Here is a 24,306-nt window from a genome sequence, read left to right as displayed (position 1 = left end):
AAAAAAAATAAAATAAATTAAACTGAAGTATATATATACGTGGAAAATGAAGTGGGTCATATTCGCGCGGTTGATTCATCCTTTTGACAGATTCGTCGCTTCATCCGTTATTTGGATATTATTGAATATATTGATTTGGGGGCGATGTGAGGTTCCCAGCTCGCGAGCTGAAGTTTCCATGGCTTTGGGTATGGCTACTCTTCCTGTGTTCCACCAGCTGCTCACCCTATCTAATCCCAAATCAGCAACCATTCTCAGGCAGCGCCTACCCACTTCCAATTCTCAGAGGCCTTTCCATGTCTCTATTCTCTGTTGCTCTTCTACTTCTCAATCCCCAGAAGCTAACATCGAATCTGCGGAGTCCTCTGTCAATCTCGGCCTCCAGCTCTTCTCTAAAGGACGGGTGTGAGTTCTTTTCCTTTCTATTTCATTCCCTTCTCTTACCACTTCCTTTATGCTCTACTTTCTTGCTTTCTGCCAATTGGGTATTCTTTAATTCCTTCACACTTGTTCCCTAATTTGGATTTTTTTAGTTTATTCTTCTGGGCTTGTTCTTGAATGGTCTCTTTTGGTACATAATTACAGAGTTTTCTGTGAGAAACCACTGCAACTTCTTTTGGATTTTTGATGGACTTTGGTATAATATGTGTAATGGCTACCTTGACTTTCTATGCCAATGAAGAACTCAGCCAAATTTCTGCAAAACTCTAGCTTCTTCTTCATTGGCTTTGGATATTCCAGTTCTGTTCCTCAATTAGTTTATAAGAAGTGTGTGTCTCTTTGTGTACATTTCACAAAACAATGAATGTTTCAGGTCAAAGAAGCTTTAGTCCAGTTTGAAGCAGCACTGGATATGAATCCCAACCCCTTGGAGGCCCAAGCTGCTTTGTACAACAAAGCATGTTGTCATGCCTATCGGTATGCTTAAAGGTCTCTATTTTTTTACTCATTAACACAGCTTATTGCTCGTCACTGCATTAATCCAGGTTCATTGAAGAATATTACATAATGGACATAGTTTAGGGGAGTGTTGAATGCGTGTACTTTTATACTCTAGAATGGTTTTGAAAAACTAGAATTCTCATTCAGCAAAGATGATGAATTGTGTCTCTGAATATTTTGAGGTAGTGGGGAAGGAAAGAAAGCTGCTGACTGTCTGCGTGTTGCATTAAGAGAATATGACCTGAAATTTGGCACAATTTTGAATGATCCTGACTTGGCCTCATTCAGAGCTCTTCCTGAATTCAAGGAATTGCAAGAAGAGGTTCGTCGCTAAACGTCTCTCTCTCTTCCTTTTTCCATCTTCAACGTATTCACAGTTACTCATTCAATTATATTTCTGAATAATATGGTTTCCAGGCTAGGATGGGTGGAGAAGATATAGGATATGGATTTCGAAGAGATCTTAAACTCATTAGTGAAGTCCAAGCACCTTTTCGAGGGGTTCGGAGGTTCTTTTATGTGGCACTGTCTGCAGCTGCTGGAATTTCGCTGTTGTTTAATCTACCGAGGTTGTTTCGGGCTATTCAAGGTGGTAATGAAGCTCCTGATGTTTGGGAAACTGTTGGAAATTTAGCTGTTAATGTTGGAGGTACATTCAGTTCAGGAATATATTAATGAAAAGTTACATGTTCACTATGGTGAGGTAGCTGAAATACTAACTTTCCAATCAGCATTTAACAGGTATTGTCGTTTTTGTGGCGTTATTTTTATGGGACAACAAGAAAGAAGAGGAACAGCTTGCACAAATATCAAGAAATGAAACGTTATCAAGGTTGCCTCTGCGTCTTTCCACCAATCGAGTTGTTGAACTTGTTCAGCTACGAGATACTGTAAGACCGGTGAGTATGATTATTCATCTTACCCCTTAATGATTCCATCAATGAATGGTAAGTCCAACATTCATGTTCTAGGGTTGATCACTCACTTCATTTGCCCATTTTGCCTTCATGACCCTAACTCATTGGGTAACAGAGGCAGATACCGGGTGGTGTGCCAGTGAGGATTGCGAGGCCTGAAGGGGGTAGACACGAGGCGGTGTGCCAGCAAGAACGCTGGGCCCCGAAGGGGGTGGATTGGAGGGTCCCACATCGATTGTGAAGGGAATGAGTGTCAGCGAGAACACTGGGCCCCGAAGGGGGGTGGATTGTGAGATCCACATCGATTGTGAAGGGAATGAGTGTTAGCGAGAACACTAGGCCCCGAAGGGGGGTAGATTGTGAGATCCCACATCGGTTGGAGAGGAGAACAAACATTCTTTATAAGGGTGTGGAAACCTCTCCCTAGTAGACGCGTTTTAAAAACCTTGAGGGGAAGCCTAAAAAGGAAAATCCAAAAAGGACCATATCTGCTAGCGGTGAGCTTGAGCTGTTACAGTTGATATCTGTTCAATTTATAAAATCTTCCGGAATTCCTTTGCTAATATTCCTAGTTGTGCTCTATTGCTTCTAATATTCCTAGTTACGTACATTCTGCATCCCTTAAATCAATTTACCTTGCAAGGAAGGTCATTTTAGCTGGGAAAAAGGAGACAGTTTCTTCAGCCATCCAAAAGGCGGAGAGGTTCAGAACTGAGCTCCTTAGACGAGGTGTTCTCTTAGTTCCTGTCATATGGCGCGAAGGTCGGGAGCCCCGAATGGAAAAGAAAGGGTTTGGTGCTCCAGCCCCTGCTGGTTCTGCTGCTCTGCCATCTATTGGGGTAAGTAAGATCAATCCATTTCTATCATGTCCTACATTTGTTTAAGGATATCCTTTATCCTTTTGAACTATGCTGTTGTTTGTTCATGTTCGAACTAGAAAATTCGTAAGTAATCAATAGGTTCTCGTTCTCATGGAACTATTGTAGGAAGATTTTGAGAAACGAGCTCAGTCTATAACTGCCAAATCGAAGTTGAAAGCTGAAATTCGATTCAGGGCTGATGTTATATCACCTGCAGAATGGGAAAGGTAAGTGTATACCTGTCTACGCATGCCTGCTTCCCGTCATCTAATTTACTTCTCAGCTTATCTGTAACAACCCAAGCCCACCACTAGCAGATATTGTCCTCTTTGGGCTCTTCTTAAGGTTTTCAAAATGCGTCCGCTAGGTAGAGGTTTCCACACCCTTGTAATGAATGCTTCGTTCTTCTCCCTAATCGATGTGGGATCTCACAATCTACACCCCTTCGGGGCCCTACGTCCTCGCTGACATTCATTCTCTTTTCCAATCAATGTGGGACCCCCCAATCCATCCCCTTCGGAGCCCAGCGTCCTTGCTGGCACACTGCCTCGTGTCCACCCTCCTTCTGAGCTCAGCCTCCTTGTTGGTACATCGCCCAATGTCTGGCTCTGATACCATTTGTAACAGCCCAAGCCCACCGCTAGCAGATATTGACCACTTTGGGCTTTCCCTTAAGGTTTTTAAAACGCTTCTGCTAGGGAGAGGTTTCCACACCCTTATAAAGAATGTTTCGTTCTCCTCCCCAACCGATGTGGAATCTCACAATATCTTTGCAGACACATCTTTTTTATCTTACAAAGTTGTATATTTTGTTTTTATTGGAAACATAAACCATTCATTGATGTATCGAAATGAAGTACAAAAGATTCCCTATTGGATAATACGAATTCATTGATTAGATACTCCAAAGTTGTATCATGACTTATTTTTGTTTGTTGAATTAGTTGGATAAGAGACCAGCAGAAATCTGAAGGGGTTACTCCTGGTGAGGATGTCTACATAATATTGCGATTGGATGGTCGAGTTCGAAGATCAGGGAGAGTATGTTCATATCATGAAATTCATCTTCTTCATTCTAATGGAAACACATCTTAGTATAGATCTAAACCATGTTATCAGTCAACTATTTTATTTATAACTCCCGTAACTTCTTCGTAGTGGCTCTGTTCCATGCTTATATATTCCATGTGCAAAAGTCCTTTGAGGATCATGCAGACTTTTTCCTCATTTTTGGTGATGATTTGCAGGGAATGCCTGACTGGCAAAAAATTATTGAAGAGTTACCACCAATGGACGCTCTTCTAAGCAAGCTAGAAAGATGAGATAAACAGAAACGATATGCAAATGCTCGTGGAAACTATCGATGGCATCGCTTTCGCTACTCGTTCGACTTCCACACGAACACCCAGAAGAGTAAAAGGTCTAGTTATACATTCTTAGCTAATTGTGTTTGCTATAACTGTGTTTGGAGGATGGGTGATTGAATTGATATGATCAGATGGGTCATTGGGGCAATAGATTCTGAGTTAAAAGAAACCAGTTGGTGGACTCTCTGTTTCTTGAACTTAGCTTTCTTGAACAACCACACTATCTTTTAATATCATTTTTATCACTTTCTTGGTAGGTTGTGAAAAGGGTCTTCAGATAAATTGGAATGCTTTTTGAATTTTCGAAAGTTCTACGAAGGAAATGAGAACTAAAAAGACCCCTCCAAAAAGAAAACTTGTGGCATATGTGTAAATAAAATGAAAAAACCAAAGGCATTTCCTTGAAACCCAAACACTTTAAATGAGAACAAGCTCTTTCCCTTGGCATACTTAGAATTCAACCATGGGCAACTCTTCTTCTCCACCTGCCTTCTTCTCTATGCTCATTTTCACCATAGCCTTCTTTGTCTATTCGTCCTCTTTAATGGTCATGGCTATGAGTGGTGACCATAGTCTTAGCTGGCTCTCGACTGAAGCTCGATGCCATGGACGTTCGTTAAGTGAATGCATGATGAATGTTGAGTTTGAAATGGATTCTGAGATCAATCGTCGTATCTTAGCGACTTCAAGTTACATAAGTTACAAGTCGTTGAAGGCGAACAACATTCCATGCTCTCGACGAGGTTCGTCCTACTACAATTGCCAGCCCGGGGCTGAAGCTAACCCGTATCAGCGGGGTTGTACTGTCATTACTCGTTGCAGAAGCTAAGCAAAATTCATCTTCTTCTTTGCGTTTGTGTGTTCCTTCTTGTTCTTGTCTTTGTAACATAGAATAAATTTGAAAAAGGCAGTTGCTGTGTTTGGGTTTATTACGTGGTGTTATTAAGAAACTTATCTTTTATCTTTCCATACATTAAGCTTTACAAATACAACAAATTCTCAAGAAAAAAAAAAAAATTAAAAGATTTAACAAACATTATGAGTATTAAAGTTCAAATTTGTATTTAAAATATTATGACTAGCTAACCACGGGTTAGCCACCGTTATGGGATGAGGTTGGTGGTCGCCGATGGTGCGGTGGTGGTCACCTACTATGGTCGACCGTGGTTGAACATTCACGAGGCACATATGAGTAGTATATAAAGTAAATAGCAATTCATTAGACAAACTAGAGACTTATTAGATAATAACTAAATACACATCATTCGGTATTATATAGATGGAACTCGGTTACAATCGGCAACTTTTCTCAATGTACTGTGCACAAAAAAAAAAAAAAAAAAAAAAAAGAATGGTACATATAACATAACCTTCCTAGACTATCACTTTAAATTACAAAGTAAAGCGTTAAATATTTAGGTACAGCCAGCATTTACGAAAGATAAATTACTAACGAAGGGGTCGATGGCGAAGATTGTACCTTCTCGTTGTTAAAGCACTGGTGATTGAATTCTCTCCCACTTCTTCTGGAAGAACAAAATCAGGATCATCAGCATCTTCAGATAACTCTGTGTCAATCCATGATGACCAATTCACCTCACTATCACTTTCCCAACATATCTTATTTTGTGTCTGCATTCCGTTGATCCTTTCCATTAACATTAATAGCATGTGATGGTTTAAAACATCATAGTCTCTGCAATTTCCAAATGCGAAACGTTATGAGGTGTATTGGTTTTTCATTTATGGCTAAGGTTTCATTTGGTTTAAGTTCTGTGATGGTTTTACCTGTATGTGCAAATGGCATGTAGAAGCTGAAGAGAAGCAGCAAGCAAGAACACTGTCCGCACCGAGTTTATGATCCATGTTTTCTGCTCCATGTTGAACATCTCAAACCGTAGTATGCCTACTTCGATTAAGAATGCAACACACAGCTCTGGAAATCATGAGAATTTGGATTTGATCAGTGGTCTATCAGATTTTTGCTAACAAAGAGAGGATTTGTTGAATAGAAATTTGTGTTACCGATATATAGCCAGGGCCTAACGGTGTAAGTTTGCTTGGTGCTACTGAACATGTAGACGATGAAGATTAAAATGAAGTAAATGAGGAAAACTTTGATTAGTCGAGATTCGAGCAACATTGCATTGTGCAAGGTGAAAAGCTTCTCTAAAGCAATGAACATATTTGCTTGCTTTGATTCAAATGATTGCTGTCAACAGGGCAAGAAAAGTAAGAAACAGATTCAGACTTTGTAACATAACTCATGAAGATTCAAACATCACCAATAAACCCAAGAGCTTGAGCTGATGAGTGATGGGTTACCCTAAATTTAATCTTTTCATTAACATTTAACAGACCAAAGCATTTGGCTTAAAGAAAAAGCTTACCTGAGCTTCCAAGATTGAATTTGAATTGTCCATCAAACGATCATGAAGTTGTTGGAGTTGTCCTTGTCGCTGAAGAAACTCATCCTGTTGTTTGCGGCCATATTCAGCCAATTGTTGCAGCTTACTCCTGCAAGTCAAAATGCAAGTTAGAGAAATTTTAATTAGGTTCTGGCTTTGTTTGGAATCATAATTTTATATACCTGCTATCCTCTAGCGCTTCTGATTGAACTTTGCTTAAAGAATGAAGACCATTGAGTGCTGTGGATTGAGCATCTAGAAGTTCTTGTTGTTTGTCCAATGAAAGCCCTGCCATATTCCCAATATCATCAGCCGTGCTCTGCAGGTACTTCATCTTCAAAGACATTGAATCTCCCACTTTGGCTATCTCCTTTTCGATTTCGATCGCTTCTTCTCGTAAACCGTCCATCTCTCGGCCAAGGTTGCTGTAGGAATCCTGAAGCATTTCCATCCCTTCCTCCAAACTTCTTCTCAGTTTTAACTGACCTTCTTGGAGTTCCAACTGTGATGTTTCGATCTTCTTGGATTGTTCGTAAACTGCTTCAGAGTGCTCTAATACAGTGCCCATGTGATCTTCTAGTTTTCTTGATGTTTGAACCATTTTTTGTATTTGAACACCAGTAGAGTTCAAGGAATCATAAATTTGATATGAATTTTGCAGCAGAGATTCCGATTTTTCTTCGATGGATTCTAACTTGCCTTCTGCAGCTTCGGAAGATCTCTTCAGTTCATTCACTAGCCTCTCTGTGTCATGCTTGAAAGCATGAGCCCTGGAAACAAGACCAAAATCAATTGGATAAAATACTAACATCACAAGGATGGTAAACAAAATTAAATGGAAAAACAAAATTGGACCAAATGCCCTATCGTTTGAACCTATTTAAATTTCAGCTTGTATCAATTCAGACCTTGTGGTTCATGTGCAATTTCAATTTAGTTCCTAAATTTTCATTATAATCTCTGTAGTTTGTGGATGTTTTATGAAGTTCAACCAATTCAAGTCTTGGATCAAATTGAAAATTTTAGAACTATGAAGACTAAATTAAAACTACATTGAAATTATAAAGACCAGATTGAAAATTTTGTAACAATTCAAAACTAAATTGAAACAATTACGATTTATAATCTAAATGATCAGGTAGGATACTCACTGTAGTTGATGACAAATGGAGTTAGTTTCAAGGTAGAACTCAAGATAGATCCTATGCTCATGTTCATTCAAGTATTTGAGGCATTTGGCCATGGGGGATTCCGCATCACAAGAAGGAAAAGGAGGCCTACCAGAGTCCTTCTGAAAGCAATCGCTAAGATGCCAAGCAAATCTAGACCGTTTCTCATCTGCAGCAAAAATCTCAGAGCAGCCCGCAAAGAGATGCCTATAAGCACCTTCCCAACAAGAATTAGACGTACTCAACTTGTTCTTAGCATTCTCAATTCGCCTCACCCCCTTTTGATCATCAAAACCCTCAATTGAAAATTCCGAAACACTTCCACCCTCAACACTCTTAAAAGACCCCATAGAAGAGCCCGAAGATGAAGAAGACGAGAACCAGTTCCACGATTCGCAATTCGGCAACGCAAATAACAAAATCACCAAAAACAGAATATGCTCCATCGAAAAACCTACCGTCTCGTCTTCGTCTTCTACCAAAATCAAACAACAAAATCCAAACAAAAACCACATCAATTTCCTAATCCCATGGAATTAAGTTACACTGCATCAGAGAAATAATCAACAAGCCCCAAAAAGTCGTAAATCGATATACAGAGTAAGATAACTTGACGAAAAACGTGATCAAACAGCACAATCACAAAAATTTGAGTAATTCATATAATATTCAACGATCATATGTGAATCGAATTGAGAAGTTGTAAGAAAGAGAACCTGAATTGTTCCGGTTGATGAGTCGGAAAGTTTTTGTTGTGTTGTTTTGAGGAATACGACGGCGGAGATTTTGAAAGGACTTTATATTTATAGGCGGGCAGTTATGAATAAGAAAGGAAAGGAATCAAAACGGCGCGTTTTGGAAAGAGGCGCGAACCTTTGTCCGTTAGTTTCTTACAACAATTTGTTTCCTTTTTTTTCTTTTTATCCTATTTTATTTTATATCATAATTTTTTTTCTTTATTGGATTTGGGCCGACGTTATTGGGTATGGGCCGGAAGCAAGTGGTTGAAGGGTGTCACTGGACTGTGAATGCAAGCAGGCCTGGATTCCCGAGCCTGCCTAGCTTCGGATAAGTGTCTACCGAGGCTCCAGTTCGGATTTTGGTTCAGAATCTGAGCCTGAGGTCTGGATTTTGGTTCATTCATGATTTGCATATTTAGATTTAGTTAAATATTATTATGTCGTATGGTCACATGCATAGAAGAGAAGCGTGTTGGATGATGAAAGTCCGATATCTGCTAATTTAAGGCATGATCATGGATTTATAAACAAATAATACTCTCTCCAATGAAACCACGACAGCTTAGGATTCAAAATAGACACTACAATACAGTTGGATTGATTAAATTAAAGTGAAAAAGATGGGTGTGAGTGAGGGAGTGGGTAGAAAAAGAGGAGCAGGCTCGTGGAGTGCACTCAGCGCCACCATCACAGCTATCACAGAAAGGCAAAGGAAAAGGTAAAAATGATGGAAAGCTACGAGACAAAATGAAATAATTTAATAATAACAAATTTGAAAACCCACTCTTTTTGTTTTTCACTCACGGGTTCACTTACTGTCTCCACACCACTTTCCCCTGTCTCTATCTCTCTCTCTCTCTCTCTCTCTCTCTCTGTTTTCTAGGGCTTCTCTGCAATGAAGGCATTGGTGGTGGTGGTGGTGGTGGTCCTCTTAGCCGTCTGGTTTCCGGTTGATGGCGGCGCCGCGGCGGTGAAGGTGGGGAATGTTTCCAAGGTGGAAGATGCGGTGAACTTCAGGATTTATTATGGACAGTCGTTTAAAGTTATTAAGAACGCCATTGATGGCAACAGCTACCTTCTCATTCAGGTTCTTCTTCTTCTTCTTCTTCTTCTTCCTTTACATTCTCTATTTTCTAATGAATTTAAAAAAAAAAAAAAAAAAAATGCAGAATAATTCTAAGATGGCTGGAAGAACAAAGTACTGCACTTCAAGGATCAAATCTTACGTCATTCCTTTGAATAATTACTCCATTGATACCCATCTCTTCCCAGGTAACTACCCTTTTCTTTTCTTTTCTTATCCATCTCCCAAATCCAATGTCTACACTTAAATCTAACTTTCCCTTAATTTCTTCTTCTCTTCATGTCTTCCTCCCAGTTTCCTTCTTCGAGGTATGTATTTTCATCCATCCCTTTTTTACCTTTTTTACCTTTTTTACCTTTTTTACCTTTTTTTTTTTTTACTTTTACCATCAATTTGTGAGATTAAATTTTATTATTAATTTTAAAATATACCCTTTTTTTATTTGGATATATTAAGTTGAAAATTATTTAATAAAAATTGTTTCGAGTTAAAAAATGTATTTAACGACAGCTTCTAGGGTTAGTGGGTAACTTGAAGGCCATAACGTCGGAGAGGGTGACGTCAGAGTGCGTATTGAAGCAATATGAAAAAGGGGAAATTCAGATTATAAATAAAACGGAAACCCAACAGCTGGCACAGTTTGCAGCTCACTTTATTGCTGACGTGGACCAACCACAGTCCTGCAATTTCGCCACCTTTCTTCCTTCCTCCGAGGATACGCCTTTGCAAGTAAAACCATTTTTTTATTTCTTTTCTTTTTTTTTTTTCTTCTAATTAATTTTATTTTATACAATTTTAAAATCATCGGAATAAAAAGTAGTTTAACTTTTGATTTTTTTATTTTTTTTTTTATTTTTACCATTTTCTATTGGTTGGTACTTTTAGAGAGCAGAGTGGATAAAGTTCTTGGGAGTTTTTGCAAACCTTGAAGCAAGAGCCACTCAAATTTACTCTGCGGTAAGTCAATTTTTTACTATGGGTTAAAATGGATTGACATTTTAACTTCCAAAAGATTAAAATAATATTATACTTTTTTAAATAATACAATGAATTTTCAAATAAAAACTTACCCAAAGTTCTGAAATGATACAACTTGACATAAAATTTAATTTTTTTTACCTTATGAAAAATTAACTTTTTAATTTTTGGGTAAATATAAATATTTACAGATGAAGGAAAATTACATGTGCCTGAAGAACATAGCAACCACCAGAAAGAGTTTCAAACCCATTGTTGCTTGGATGGGTTACTCCGATGTTACAATCCCCACACTATTTATTTATTTATTTATTTATTATTATTATTATTAATTATATTATTTTTTTGTTTTTAATTTAAAATTTTCAACAGGGCACGTGGTCTTTCACAAAGGATGCTTACAAGCTTAAGGTAACTTTAATTGTTTCCGTTTAGTCCCTTATATTTGGTTCATGATAAGCTTATATTGTCAACAAGAGACTGAACTGAAAAATGTGAAATCACGAGGGCCTAAATTATAAAAGACAAAAATAAGTTTAACCTATGATATGTAAAGTTGAGAAGTAAACTTACACACGGTGATGGGATTGGAAAAGTACATAGAAGATGCGGGAGGAGAGAATGTGGATGACTCTATCAACAAAATCACGTACAACGTCTCAAATCCTGACGACTTAGATGCCTTTCATGGCATTCTATGCGTAAGTATTGTTTATGAGCTGGATTAAAATAAAAATAAAAATAGGAAGAAGTTATTAAATCTCTTAATGTTATTTTTGGTATTGTGTTATTTTTCTAGATAGACGGTAGAGGTGATCATCGATGAAACGTTTACATTAGACCCAACAGTGTACAACATGTCCACGTTTCTCGAATTGATCAACATTCAAGACCAATCTTGCCTCTCGTTTCTTTCTACTCAGAGCATTTGGCGATTCGATAAACGATTTCTCGACTCCACGACTCTCGGTAACTCCAAAATCTTTGGTTTGTAGGTTAAATAATGTTTAAATTTTTGAATTTATATATAAATAATTTATGGTTTAATGATTAGATTGGTTGGATGGAGCAATGTCACAGCCGCAGTTGGTATTGGCAGACGTCATACACATTTTGTTCTCTATGCCCAATTACACTACCACCTATTTTAGGAACTTGGCTAAGGTATTTTTTTTCTTTATTGTTTATTATTAATTACTTTCTTAAAAATTGTAATTAAAAAAAATCTAATTTAGTATATTATATATATATTTTATGAAAATTAGAAAAATAAAATAATAAATAAATAAAGGAAGAAATGTGGATGCAGGAGGGAGTTAGACGCATTAGTTCAGAAATGTGTGGGAGGGAGAGTTCGTCTGCATTGGAGCCCACCATCATAGCGTGTGAATGATTTTACCCTCTCTTTTCATTTCTTAATTTTCACCTTCCATTTCTATCTCATATTTAGCATAATATTTTTGGATGTAACCCTTTTTTTTTATATAATGAAAAGTTGAAGAATACTGTATTTTTCTTCCATAATCCTTATTTATATATATATTAATTTGATGTTAGTAATATTATTTTAGTCAACAATTACTAAAAAATGATACTGGAACACTAAAAGAATTTTTAAGTTTAAAATGGTAAGTTACGTAGGAAAAATACAATTAAGGAAATGATGTTGGTCATTATAGTCTATAGGAATGCAAAAAAGAAAAAAAAAAAGAAAAAAAAAAAAGAAAAAAAAAAAGAATTTTCTAATACCAATTTACAATAATAATAATGAAAATGCAATTTGAAGATTTATTTATTAATAAGTTTGGGTCCATGTGAAAAGAAAAATAGAAATTAAGAAAATGAGAGGTTGATTTAACACATTTAAAATGGTATTAAGGTTGTTAAATTTCTATTAATGGTTTGATTCTGTATCTCATATTTACATTATTTCTTATATTAAAAAAAGTAATTTACATATTCTAAAGTTATGCACGGTTTTAAAAAAACCAAAATTGTAATGAAAGTTTAGTTTACTTTTATTTAATTACTCTTATTATAGTAACATATTTATCCTCTTCATATATCATAAATTGATTTTAATTTATTAATTTACATATCTGTGTTTCCTCCTATTATTTTTTTATTTTTTATTTTTATTATTATTATTTTTTTTTTTTGTTAATTTGTGGTTAAATAGATTAATTTTTTATTTTTTTACTTCAGTTTTATCTGCGGTGGGAGGGATCACGGAGGCCATCCCTACAATGACATAAGGTAATTTCTACCGGTGTACATTCTACATGACAACTTGGACCAACCCAACCCAAACTATAAGGGTTGGGTTGAGTTGGATTAACATTTCGGTAGGGTTGAAAACCCACATCCTGTTGGTAATCATTTACGTTGTCATAATTGGGAGCGTGGAATTGGTGTATCTGAGTTTAGTTCTTTACAAGTTCGACCATGGAGGGTATCTCCCTCCGACTTTTGGAGCTTGTTTTGATGACAATAATGTATGTGTGGAATAGTGTGTTTAGAAAGAAGTACTTGTATGAGCTCGTCCACAAAATCTCTTCAGAAAATTTCAATCAAATGGTGAGTACCACCAACTTTAGAAGACTTCCTGGCATGACATTGTTCTACACTAAGCTCGTTCAAGGCATCCCTCCCATCATCAAGCATTACGTCAAGCACATCCCTGCTTTGCAGTCTGTGCTCGTCTTTGTCACCATTAAATCGCTTCCTGTTAGCAAGGTTCATTTCTTTACATATAGATATAGATATAGATATAGATATTGAGATATATGTTATGACAATGTTTAGGGTTTTATGTATGTATGTATGTTGTTAACTAGGTTCCAGCCGACGAACGTTTCCTCTTTCGACGAGTAGAGGTGAAGGAGATCAACGTGTTTCGTTGTGTAGTTCGATATGGATACACGGATGTACACACCGAACATGAACTATTCGAGAAGATTTTACTCGAAAGATTGGAAGAATTTGAAAGTGATCGACGGACATTGTGTAGAGATCATGAAGGATGAAGAGTATGAGAATGGATTTGGAGGCGTTGCAGAAGCATGGAAGCATGGAGCTGTTCATTTCATTGGGGAAACAGAGGTGGTTGCTAAACGGGGTGTTGGGTTTGGAGATAGGATTATGATAAATTATGCATATAGCTTCTTGAGGAGAAATTTGAGGGAAACTAATCAAGTCTTTGAAATTCCTCACATAGGGTATGACTTATGAACTTTAGACAACTTCATCATATTTCAATGTTTCTTTCTAAAGACAGCTATATGTATAAAAGATAAGCTAAAACGTTCTTCAATGTTTTAATTAATTGCTCATACAAACTTTAACGATTTTTCCATTTTTGCCTTATTTAGTTGATTGTTATTTTTATTTTTTAGTTAGATATGACAAGATATTATGTTATGCATTGATTATGGCCGCAAATGTGCAATTTTCAACCCGGAAGTTATTACCTAAAAATAAAATAAATAATTAAATGTAATCTACCCGTATTTCTGCTGGACTTTTATTAACTAATAGGAACATTTCTATTTCTATGAGTTTCCTTGTCCTAAAACCCTATAATGCAATTTTCTTCTAATTATTTTTATATTCCTATGTCCAACTTTTTACATCCCTGGAAAACGATTTTCTCTCCAAACTTTCCTCCGAAACCTTGGGGTTGCTCTTCGGAGGAAGAATCGGGTAAGAAAGGAAAGGTTTTTGGAATAGGGTCGAGCTGCAGACGCATACCCAGCAGCTCCGGCAGCTTTGCACGCGTACACAGTGCGGGTCGGCTCGCACGTGTACGAAATCGGCTCGGTTCCGTCAATTCCCGTAGCTCGACTTGGCGGCTTAGTTGGCCGGCTCAGCAACTAGGCTTAGCAGCAAGGTATCACTATAATATATTGATTCCAAGGTTTTTGGCCCTTCCGAAGCTGTTTCTGCCCTTTGTTTTACCATCCGAGGTCAGTATGGTTCCTAAATGTTAAAGACAGATTAGGTTAGAGGTTTATTTTGATAAATAGCATGAGCTTTAGCTAGGGTATGTTATGAAAGGTTCCTAAGTTTTTATGATCGTTGTTTGTGATTAGCTGAACCCATGACAATTGCAATAACTGCCTTCCTGGCTTCCATAAATCCATGACAATTGCAATAACTCAAGCAATCCGGGCCAAGTATTCGGGTGCTCGACTACCGGGGAGTACAAGGGCATCATAACTTGATGGATACAAGCTTTCAAAATCTTATGTCCTGGCTGTTGGATGATGGAAGTCCCACATCGACTAATTTAGGGAATGATCATGGGTTTATAAGTGAGGAATACTATCTCCATTGGTGTTGAGGCCTTTTGGGGAAGCCCAAAGCAAAGCCATGAGAGCTTATGCTCAAGGTGGACAATATCATACCATTGTGGAGAGTCGTGTTCGTCTAACACTGGCTTCTCACTGTAAGTTTGAACACCTTCAAAATCATGAACAGTAGTCGGACGTCTATCACTAACCTTTTTCTTGGGATAAACTGCATCAACATGGCAACTAAGAGCTTGAAAGGATTATAACAGCCTAAAGCCTAAAGTTCATGAACTAAGTAAAAGTGCTAACCAAATTCAAAATAAACAAAACAAAACATGAATTGGGTATCCAGGGAAGTGCAGGAGAAATAAGAGACAAGAAATTGTTCAAACTATTAAAGTTCAATTACGGCCACTGGTGCTCGCTACCCAACTTTTTTTTTCCTTTATTTTGATCTCATTTACGTGAGCTAATGCGAGATATTCCTATTTAATCAGACTATAAGTTTGCTTATAAATTTATTTAGATTTGATAGAGTTCAAATCATTCAATATTCAAATAATTGGATTGGATTTAAAAATTTCTCAACCAACGTCCCTATTAGATGCAACACATTTAGCTTTTAGTGAAGTAAATAAGACGGGTAATGAAAGAGACAAATATAATCATTGGATTCAGGCAAAAAAGATTATTTTATGAACCATTAATTAAAACATTGAAGAATAGAAGAGCTTTATCTTCTATACATATATTTGCTTTATAAACAATCATCAAATTAGGATGAAGTTGTCTAAAGTTCATAAGTCATTCCAACTTTGAGCATACGTTTGTGAGGAATTTCAAAGACTTGATCAGTTTCCCTCAAATTTCTCTTCAAGAAGCTATATGCATAGTTTATCATAATCCTATCTCCAAACCCAGCACCCGGTTTAGCAACCACCTCTGTTTCCCCAATGAAATGAACAACTCCTTGCTTCCATGCTTCTGCAACGCCTCCAAATCCATTCACGTCCTCTTCATCTTCTTCAACTCTCCCATCACTGTTACACAATGCCCGTCGATCACTTTCAAACTTTTCCAATCTTTCGAGTAAAATTTTCTCGAACAGTTCATGTTCGGCACGCACTTCTGTGTATCCATATCGAACTACACAACGAAACACGTCGATCTCCTTTGCCTCTACTCTTCGGAAGAGGAAACGTTCGTCGGCTGGAACCTAGTTAACAACATACATAAAACCTCAAATATTGTCATATATAGCATATATCTATATCTATATCTAATATCAACTCCGAACCTTGCTAACAGGAAGCGATTTAATGGTGACAAAGACAAGCACAGACTGCAAAGCGGGCACGTGCTCGACGTAATGCTTGATGATGGGAGGGATGCCTTGAACGAGCTCAGTGTAGAAAAATGCCATGCCAGGAAGTCTTCTAAAGCTGGTGGTACTCACCATTTCATTGAACTTTTCTGGAGAGATTTTGTGGTTGAGCTCATAAAAGTACTTCTTTCTAAACACACTATTCCACACATACATTATTGCCATCATAACAGCTGCAAAAGCTAGAGGGAGATACCCTCCTTGGTCGAACTTGTAAAGAACTGAACTTAGATACACCAATTCCACGCTCCCAATTATGACAACGTAAGTGATTACCAACAAGATGTGAGTTTTCCATATCATTACCATTATCAATACTAGGAAGGAGGACGTGAGTGTCATCACAAACACCACTGCTATTCCTGTTTAGAGCAAAATTCTTTATTTAGTCAGTGTTTGTCGAGTTGAGTTGAGTTGGGTTAGTTTGAGCGAGTAAGTTACCGTATGCATTGCCGATCTTTGCAGTGTTCTTGAAGACCAAAGTAACACAAACACAAGCCAACATGAGAAGGTAATTGATCTCAGGAACATAAACTTGGCCTTCATGCTTAGCAGAAGTATGAATCACTCTAACTCTTGGGAAGCATCCAAGTGAAAGTGACTGCTGAATTATAGAGAAAGTTCCTGAGATCATGGCTTGGCTTGCTATGATTGATGCTAAAACTGCCACCACAAACATTGGCCAATACAAACTTCCTGCCAATCATACGCATAGGATGATATAGTTGAGTTAATTATTGGGATGAAATCGTATGAACTTTGTGAATGTTTATACCAGGAGTGGACTTGTAGAATGTGTGTGAAACTAGATCACTATGCTTGCGAAGAAACGAGGATTGGCCTGCATAAGCGCATATTAGAGATGGGTAGGTCACTAGGGACATGCTCAGCTGGATCGATCGGACGCTGAAATGCCCGACGTCGGCGAACAATGCTTCCGTCCCTGTATTCGTCGTGTTGTTATAAAGATTGTGTGGTCTCTTCTTCATGAAAAAGGGTAAAGGTAAAGAATATAAGAAGATTTAAGAACCTGTAATGCAAAGAACAACGCCGCCGAGAGAAATCCAAGCATCCTTTTTGTTCCTCTGGAAATAATAAATAATGTAGGCTGGATTTAAGGCCTTGATCACAGTTGGGTCGTATTTGAAAAAGTTGTAAACACCGATTGCAGCAATGAAAGCAAACCAAATGAAGATGATTGGGGCAAAAGTGTAGCCCACTTTGTCGGTTCCTAATCTTTGAGCCATGAACAGCAACACCAAGATGACTACTGATGCCCAAACAATCCTTCCTGCAATATCATTTTTGGTTTATGATTTTAAATAGTTTATAGTTTCGCCCCCATGAATAGAAAATTAAAAAAAAAAATTATGAAATACCAAATTTAGTTTTTGAAAATAAGAAACAAAAAACTAATTTGTTGTAAAATCATTCGTAATTGGTATAAATAATGATTTTTTTTTCTTTTTTAATTTTTTGTTTATGAAAAAGATACAGTAAATAAATAAATAAATAAATAAATAAAGGGTGTGAATTTACCTTCTGTCATTGCAGGGGTTGCCTCCGTGATCCCTCCCACAGCAGATAAAACTGAAGTAAAACAATTCAAAATTAATCTATTTAATTCATAAAATGTTAAAAATAATATTGCAATTAATTTGTAATTTAGAGGGAAAAAAAAAGGGGGGGAAAGGGGGACCTGAGATACAAGGGGTGAGGACGCCGTCGCCGATAACCATGGCGGTTCCGAGCATCGTCGCAAAGAGAAGAAAGACCTTCGCAAAATGGCTGTTCTCCAGCGCCGACTGAATCCTCGAAGCTCTCTTCTGTCTCCGATTCGGCAAATTCAATTGGTAATTGGACACCTCTCCATCCTCCATCTCTGCGTTTGGAATCAGCCCTACTTTCGCGTACCGGCAAATCAGAGAGTACAGTGCGAAGGTTCCGCCTGGAAAATCAAAATCAAAATCAAAATCAAAATCGAAATCAAAATCAAAATCAAAATCGAAATCAAAATCAAAATCAAAATCGAAATCAAAATCAAAATCAAAATCAAAATCAAAATCAAAATCAAAACCAAAACCAAAATCCGATTCCGATTCCGAATCACAGAAGAATTGAATGAGGATTTTACCATCGCCGTTGTCGTTGGCTCTGAGGACGATGAACACGTATTTGATGACTGGAATGAGAGTTAGGGTGTAGAAGATCAAAGACATCGCTCCTAAAACGTCGTCCTCGTGCTTGATTCCCTCCGGAAAGATGCCGGCGTACACGTAGAGCGGCGAGGTTCCGATGTCTCCGTACACTACTCCGATGCTCTGGAATGCTAGTTGTAATATGACACTCCATTTCTTCTTCTGCCAATTTGATTTTAAATTATTATGAACATATGGAACTGAAAAAGAAGAAAAGAGGAGAGAAAAGAAGAGACCGACGTCGTCCTCGGAGTGAGCGCGACCATGGAGTTTACGAGACTCTAAATACAAGGAGTCGTGTCGCCGGAGATTCTGCCACGACATTTTCGTCTCTTGAGGAGTCGGAACATCGGAACCAGACGGCGCAACTTGTTCCTGTTCTATGGCGACGACGGCGGAAACTTCCTGTGCACGAGCGGAGATCCGGTCAGGCATTGGTGGAGGAATTTAAAAAGCAGAGAGAAAATGGAAGATGTGAATTAATTGCGGGTGTGATAATTATGTTAAGAAGAAGAGTATTTATATGAAAAATTAGAGAAGCTGATTACAAAAAATAAAACTGTCCCTCCCCCCTCCGGCATTCATTAAAAGCCCCATATATTCTGTTCAATTTAATTCTTAAACTTAAACTTATTATTTTATTTTTCACATACTTAAATTAAATATTATAAACTTCAAATTTTAAATTTTAAATTTTTTTTGTGATGGGGCAATTCTTTTGGTTTGTTAAACAAAGTAACAAAATAAAAAAAACAAATTATGAAAAGAACCAACCAATTTAACCACAAATTAACAAAATATAGAAGGAAACACAGAGATGTTTCTATAATAACGTATAAATTAAAATCAATTTATGATATATGAAGAGGACAAATATGTTACTATAATAACAGTAATTAAATAAATTAAACTTTCATTACAATTTTATTTTCAAATCTGCATAACTTTAGAATATATATATTACTTTTTTACTGTAACAAATAATGTAAATTACAGAGAAATTTGAGAATTAAACAATTAATAGAAGTTTTTTAAATTTCAGTACTTTTTCATTTTTTTTTTCTTCGTTTATTTTTCATAATTGTATGATGATTGCTGTTGTCATATTTGAGGAATTTTTTAAAATGGTTTTGTGTTTTTTAGATGGACAAATAGCAATGATTAATTTTTAGATCGATTTAATTATTAAATTTGAAGTTTTAATTGAAATTTTTAACATTTTGTATATATAAATTGATATTTATCTTTTTTTTTTTTTCTAATTAAATAAAAATTTTAGTCTCTAAACTTTTAAATTTTTAAATTTTTTTAACATGACATTAAACAAAAAAAAATTAAATTAACATACGATAAATTATTTCTACAAAGAAAAAAAGATAAATTTTCTGAATGACATATATAAATTTAAAAGTTTCAGATAAGAATCATAATTATTACCGACAAAATTGACACAGACTTACCATATATATTTTCTTAACCCATATATTTTTCATTAAAAAAAAATACTCCAGAAGTCAAAAGCAGTTGATTTTCGAAAAAGAAAGTCAAATCCGATTTTTTTTTTACACGTGGATAGTCATGTTTGACCAAAACTAACGATGGACCTATGTGGGGTTGTCACGGAAAGGAAATGATTGGTTGCTGATTTACCAAATCAATCTTCCAAACGCGTTTTCATTATTATTATGCCTTTTTTAATATTTATTCAAATTTGTATTTTTTTATTACATATTTCTTCCGACCTAAATTACCATTAAGTCTTTCTGGTGGGGATTGTAATAATATAAGTAATAATATAATAACAAAAAAATAATATAATTAATAATAATAAAAAAAAATAAATAAATAAATAGTGTGGGGATTGTAACATCGGAGTAACCCATCCAAGCAACAATGGGTTTGAAACTCTTTCTGGTGGTTGCTATGTTCTTCAGGCACATGTAATTTTCCTTATTCCGTGTAATAGTGTTGGTTATACTGATTGACTATCATTCATGGATGTAAGAGAATTTCGTTCTCTTCGAACCAATCACGTAAATCTTTGTGTTTCTTTGTTTAATTTCTATGTGTGAGTGTATGAATACGATCGATTTTGCTTCCGCTTCTGCTCCAACAATTGGTATTTGGTATGGATGATTGTTGTTGTCGCATTTATGGACATGAAGAAAGTATGGGTTTTTCCTAATTGGTGCTAATTTGTTGTGCAATGTAGGCTGTATGGGTGGGACAAGTCAACTGCATGTTGTGATCAACTTACGGCAGAGAGTGGAGCCACCATGGCCGAGGTTAATAGGCAACAGAATCTCACAATGCATAGCATCAGAGACCAGGTGGGAGAAGAGGGAGAAGGAGGTATGGGACATAGTGGGAGGCATAAAGAGAAACTTAAAGGAGTTCTGTGAGAAATAAAGGGGATGTGGCGGTGATTTCATGTAGCAGCTAGTGTAGATTTCCATTTTAGGAGGTAGATTTTGGATGGGGGAAGCCCATATGGGTCACTGTCCCTGAGTTGCCTGCGAAGGATTCAATTATATTCATTGATACCAAAGATGGCGACGGGATCGAAGCGATAGTGTGCTTGGAGGAGAAGGCAATGGAGGCGTTTCAGTAAAATCAATGTCTTTGGCAATGTCTTTGGCAATGGTGTATTTGGTAAGTCATAATAATAATTCTCATCGTGGTTGTAAACCCACTTGGTTCGTTTTAAAAAAAGGAAGTGGATCATTAATGTTCTTTAACATAGTGTGACGTGAGTATGGGATAAGTTGTAATAAGTTGAACATGAACTCACCTAGTTAAGCCAGGATCAAAATGCTACTTAGATACCCAATAGTGTCATCAACTTGATCAAAATGCTACTTAGATACCCAATAGTGTCATCAACTAAGAGATGAACTGAGGAGGGCTAGGCCAAGCTGCCCCAGTAACCAAGTTTCCGTTTGTGAAGCATCGGTCGAGTGGATCAGGTTTCAACTATGTTGCTCCACTCAGTTCGACATTCAGTCAGTCGCGACTGGGTATGTAGTGTATTTCCTCCCTTATACATCAAAGAAGTATGAATCATTGGGAATGAACAAACATGAATTGGGTAACCGCCTAAAGTTCATGAACTAAGTAAATATCTCAAAGTTAGGAGCAAAAGTGCTAACCAAATTCAAAATAAATGAAACAAAACATGAATTGGGTATCCAAGGAAGTGCAAGAAGAAGTAAGATACAAGAAATTGTTCAAACTATTAAGGTAGAGTTACGAGAAGGAACAAGGAGAAAAACACACATGATGATCCAAGGATTCATGAACGGCGGTTCGACAGATATCAGCAGCCTTCTTCCCTGGACAAACAGCATCCACCGAAACTCCATAAGTGCTTAGCGCTTGAAATGGGACCATCGCCTGCAACCGAAATCAAGTGGATTTCTGAGATAAATAATAATGATGGGAGAAGAAGAAGGAGGACAGACATGAGTAGCAATCTGAAATTCCAAATCCAGAAAAGAAAATGAAAAGAAAAAGTGGGGTATCCTACCATATCAAGGGGCACTATTAAGAACCTACTGTTAGACAGACTCATACAAGAAAGAGACAACACAGAGACAACAAGCAGAAACCAACATCTATTATACTTCTTCAACTTGCTGTACCCGGTACATATGTAGAGGAAAAAAAAAAAACTAAATAACGGCTAATAACCTACACTAACTTTCCAGCAACAACCGCTAATAACTTTCCGTGCTATTTATCCACAAATACTAAATCTGTAATACAAGATTAAATAAACTAACACCTACAAGTAGGCTGTTTACTGAGTCTTGTACTCATCCCTTATTCTCCACATTTTTTCAAGAAATAAGAAGCTAGTCGAGGACGGTAGTGGACTCTGGAGTATGTGCCATAGACTAACCTCACTCGTCGTCCTCAACCCTTTTTGTGTCGTCCCTTGACTTGTGTTTTAACATTGTGTTCTGTTTTAAAATACTCATGTATAAAATTTATTTTGATATAATGTAAATATAATGTTTTAAATTCCTTTGTTTTATCTCGAGAAAAATTTACCCATCTTTTTAGAGTCATTGAGTCATCTCGGTCCTTACACAACTCAATGAGGCCGACTGCTACATTTACATCGAGCATAGACTGCTCAAGATTTGTGACGATCGACGACGGCTCCTCACGCATGTTCAGTGCCCAAAAAACCGCAAGACAGAACAACCAATCAGCCTCTCAGCCAGGACCGAAGAAGCAACTTGGAGGTGGCACGCAAGGTACAGGCACCTGAGCTTTCCTTCTCTACAGAAACTACACAAGGAGGAGATGATATACGGTTTGCCGGCAATCGAAGGCGTGAATAGGCTGTGCGACGGGTGTCTCGTTGGCAAATAGAAGCACACCCATTTTTTGTCTTAGGCATCCTACCGTGCCGGTGAGAGATTGGAACTCGTACACGGCGATCTCTGCGAGCCCATCAAGCCGGCGACCCCAGGCGTAAGACTCTTCCTCCTGCTAGTCGATGAAAAAAGCAGCTTCATGTGGTTGATCCCGCTGCAAGCAAAGAATGAGGCTGCGGATGCGATTAAATGCGTTCAAGCGCGCGCGGAAGCCGAATACGGGAAGAAGATGTGAGTGTTGTGCATAGACCGAGGCAGAGAATTCACCTCGGTGAGATTCGACAAGTATTGCGGCGAGCTAGGCGTGCAGCGGCACCTAATGACGCCCTACTCCCCCAGCAGAACGGGGTGGTGGAGCGCCAGAATCAGACCATCGTCAGGGCGGCAAGATCACTACTGATGACGGTCGGGATGCCCAAGAGGTTCTGGAGAGAGGCGGTCATTGTTAGAAAACACTCATACAACTAAGAGAGGCAATAAACCAACTTACTCATTATTCAACTTGTTATAGAATACATATATAGACAGAATAGCCACACTAACCGCTAGTAACTACCCTTAACCGCTAGTAACTACCCTTAACCGACATAATTTGAAATATAAACAGTAAATACAAATAAATTACGGTTAATACAAGATTAAATAAACTAACAAATCATCCTCTTAATCTTGTATTTCGATCTTCACATTCTTACATTCTTCAAATCAATTCTTTCAGTAAACGTCCTAACCATATTCCTTGACAAGCAGCTGACGTCGCCACAATATACTCCGCTTCCCAGGATGAAAGCTGCCGCCATTATCTCTGCCTTCCTTCTTCTCTGTCTTCCTTTCAATGGGCAACTGCTTTTCATCGACAGTTTTAATTACCTGTTCTACTTGTCCGGCCAATGGCTTTTCCTCAACAGGTTTAATTACCTGTGCCACTTCAATTGCACTGCCGGAAACAATGGCCTCCTTCTCCTTCTCCTTCTCCGCTTTCGTTTCTCCGGTATTCTTCTCGCCGTCATAGGTGACTTCCTTCTCTTTTATCTCCTTTGCTTTCGCTACCTCCGATGCCACATTCTGGACCTCCGCCACAACGCCATCGCTCCTCTCCTCGGATTCAAACTTCACAGTGCCAACGATTTTCTCACCATCGCTCTTCTTCTCTTCTCGCTTCTCTGTTTTTTTCTCCGATTCAATCTTCACAGAGCCATCGATTTTCTCCTCATCGATCATCTTCTCTGTTTTTTTCACAGACGCAGCCTTCACATCTCCACATCCTTTTATCTCTACAAGTGATCCATCTCCAAACTTCACCCTGCCGGTCACTGACTCGTTCAATTCTGAGAACCAACTTCGACAACCAGTCATGTGATTGCTAGCTCCCGTATCTAGGAACCAAATGTTGTTTACCTTCTCAATTTCTTCCGGGACAACCTTCTCTTCATAAAGAGCCATCTCCGTCAACTCNAGCTCCCGTATCTAGGAACCAAATGTTGTTTACCTTCTCAATTTCTTCCGGGACAACCTTCTCTTCATAAAGAGCCATCTCCGTCAACTCTGGTGAACCGAGAGTTCGGACTTCACAAACTTGTGC

The 24,306-nt window shown here is 37.5% G+C and overlaps 6 protein-coding genes across 6 annotated transcripts; 4 read left to right on the top strand and 2 right to left on the bottom strand.

Moving 5' to 3' along the window:
* The first annotated feature begins 59 nt into the window (after positions 1 to 59).
* Positions 60 to 4,385, top strand: LOC111791457 (protein LOW PSII ACCUMULATION 1, chloroplastic). Its single transcript, XM_023672808.1, has 9 exons — positions 60 to 403; positions 815 to 918; positions 1,129 to 1,264; positions 1,360 to 1,591; positions 1,684 to 1,841; positions 2,507 to 2,698; positions 2,846 to 2,946; positions 3,664 to 3,760; positions 3,967 to 4,385. The coding sequence occupies exons 1-9, from the start codon at positions 179 to 181 to the stop codon at positions 4,039 to 4,041; spliced, it is 1,320 nt and encodes a 439-aa protein (XP_023528576.1). The 5' UTR covers positions 60 to 178; the 3' UTR covers positions 4,042 to 4,385.
* Positions 4,386 to 4,549: 164 nt separating this feature from the next.
* On the top strand, positions 4,550 to 4,915 carry LOC111791847 (protein RALF-like 33). The gene has a single exon (XM_023673342.1). It carries the CDS (start codon positions 4,550 to 4,552, stop codon positions 4,913 to 4,915), a length of 366 nt encoding a protein of 121 aa, XP_023529110.1.
* Positions 4,916 to 5,450: 535 nt separating this feature from the next.
* On the bottom strand, positions 5,451 to 8,807 carry LOC111791842 (protein GAMETE EXPRESSED 1). Its single transcript, XM_023673339.1, has 8 exons — positions 8,682 to 8,807; positions 8,380 to 8,458; positions 7,646 to 8,138; positions 6,677 to 7,264; positions 6,477 to 6,603; positions 6,112 to 6,298; positions 5,875 to 6,022; positions 5,451 to 5,782 (listed from the first exon to the last, which is right to left on the bottom strand). The coding sequence occupies exons 1-8, from the start codon at positions 8,805 to 8,807 to the stop codon at positions 5,536 to 5,538; spliced, it is 1,995 nt and encodes a 664-aa protein (XP_023529107.1). The 3' UTR covers positions 5,451 to 5,535.
* A 414-nt stretch (positions 8,808 to 9,221) lies between these two features.
* On the top strand, positions 9,222 to 11,989 carry LOC111790009. Its single transcript, XM_023670769.1, has 11 exons — positions 9,222 to 9,490; positions 9,573 to 9,675; positions 9,782 to 9,795; positions 9,998 to 10,216; positions 10,373 to 10,444; positions 10,657 to 10,743; positions 10,838 to 10,876; positions 11,062 to 11,166; positions 11,269 to 11,434; positions 11,520 to 11,629; positions 11,775 to 11,989. Exons 1-11 carry the CDS (start codon positions 9,299 to 9,301, stop codon positions 11,856 to 11,858), a joined length of 1,191 nt encoding a protein of 396 aa, XP_023526537.1. The 5' UTR covers positions 9,222 to 9,298; the 3' UTR covers positions 11,859 to 11,989.
* A 732-nt stretch (positions 11,990 to 12,721) lies between these two features.
* Positions 12,722 to 13,665, top strand: LOC111791815 (potassium transporter 21-like). Its single transcript, XM_023673299.1, has 2 exons — positions 12,722 to 13,201; positions 13,303 to 13,665. Exons 1-2 carry the CDS (start codon positions 12,911 to 12,913, stop codon positions 13,489 to 13,491), a joined length of 480 nt encoding a protein of 159 aa, XP_023529067.1. The 5' UTR covers positions 12,722 to 12,910; the 3' UTR covers positions 13,492 to 13,665.
* A 1,765-nt stretch (positions 13,666 to 15,430) lies between these two features.
* LOC111789970 (potassium transporter 5-like) lies at positions 15,431 to 18,841 on the bottom strand. The gene is made up of 9 exons (XM_023670714.1): positions 18,580 to 18,841; positions 18,276 to 18,501; positions 17,841 to 18,089; positions 17,681 to 17,731; positions 17,172 to 17,432; positions 16,917 to 17,084; positions 16,583 to 16,837; positions 16,055 to 16,503; positions 15,431 to 15,973 (listed from the first exon to the last, which is right to left on the bottom strand). Exons 1-9 carry the CDS (start codon positions 18,772 to 18,774, stop codon positions 15,548 to 15,550), a joined length of 2,280 nt encoding a protein of 759 aa, XP_023526482.1. The 5' UTR covers positions 18,775 to 18,841; the 3' UTR covers positions 15,431 to 15,547.
* Between the last annotated feature and the right edge of the window lie 5,465 nt (positions 18,842 to 24,306).

Source organism: Cucurbita pepo, chromosome LG03 (genome assembly GCF_002806865.2).
Source record: "Cucurbita pepo subsp. pepo cultivar mu-cu-16 chromosome LG03, ASM280686v2, whole genome shotgun sequence".
NCBI lineage: Eukaryota > Viridiplantae > Streptophyta > Magnoliopsida > Cucurbitales > Cucurbitaceae > Cucurbita > Cucurbita pepo.
This window is presented reverse-complemented; position numbering and strand designations above follow the sequence as displayed.

Excerpts from the sequence above, each read along its gene's own strand:
- LOC111791815 (XM_023673299.1), top strand. The coding sequence starts at position 12,911 with ATGGAGGGTATCTCCCTCCGACTTTTGGAGCTTGTTTTGATGACAATA. Across the intron at positions 13,202-13,302 it reads AATCGCTTCCTGTTAGCAAG|GTTCCAGCCGACGAACGTTT; the intron begins GTTCATTTCTTT and ends GTTGTTAACTAG.
- LOC111790009 (XM_023670769.1), top strand. The coding sequence starts at position 9,299 with ATGAAGGCATTGGTGGTGGTGGTGGTGGTGGTCCTCTTAGCCGTCTGG. Across the intron at positions 10,217-10,372 it reads CCGAGGATACGCCTTTGCAA|AGAGCAGAGTGGATAAAGTT; the intron begins GTAAAACCATTT and ends TGGTACTTTTAG. Across the intron at positions 10,877-11,061 it reads AGGATGCTTACAAGCTTAAG|TACATAGAAGATGCGGGAGG; the intron begins GTAACTTTAATT and ends GGATTGGAAAAG.
- LOC111789970 (XM_023670714.1), bottom strand. The coding sequence starts at position 18,774 with ATGCCTGACCGGATCTCCGCTCGTGCACAGGAAGTTTCCGCCGTCGTC. Across the intron at positions 17,085-17,171 it reads CGTTGTTCTTTGCATTACAG|GGACGGAAGCATTGTTCGCC; the intron begins GTTCTTAAATCT and ends CGACGAATACAG. Across the intron at positions 16,504-16,582 it reads AAAGATCGGCAATGCATACG|GAATAGCAGTGGTGTTTGTG; the intron begins GTAACTTACTCG and ends TGCTCTAAACAG.
- LOC111791842 (XM_023673339.1), bottom strand. The coding sequence starts at position 8,807 with ATGAATGAACCAAAATCCAGACCTCAGGCTCAGATTCTGAACCAAAAT. Across the intron at positions 8,459-8,681 it reads CTGCTTGCATTCACAGTCCA|TCCTTTCAAAATCTCCGCCG; the intron begins GTGACACCCTTC and ends ATAAATATAAAG. Across the intron at positions 5,783-5,874 it reads CATGCCATTTGCACATACAG|AGACTATGATGTTTTAAACC; the intron begins GTAAAACCATCA and ends TGGAAATTGCAG.
- LOC111791457 (XM_023672808.1), top strand. The coding sequence starts at position 179 with ATGGCTTTGGGTATGGCTACTCTTCCTGTGTTCCACCAGCTGCTCACC. Across the intron at positions 1,592-1,683 it reads TTTAGCTGTTAATGTTGGAG|GTATTGTCGTTTTTGTGGCG; the intron begins GTACATTCAGTT and ends AGCATTTAACAG. Across the intron at positions 2,947-3,663 it reads TCACCTGCAGAATGGGAAAG|TTGGATAAGAGACCAGCAGA; the intron begins GTAAGTGTATAC and ends TTGTTGAATTAG.
- LOC111791847 (XM_023673342.1), top strand. The coding sequence starts at position 4,550 with ATGGGCAACTCTTCTTCTCCACCTGCCTTCTTCTCTATGCTCATTTTC.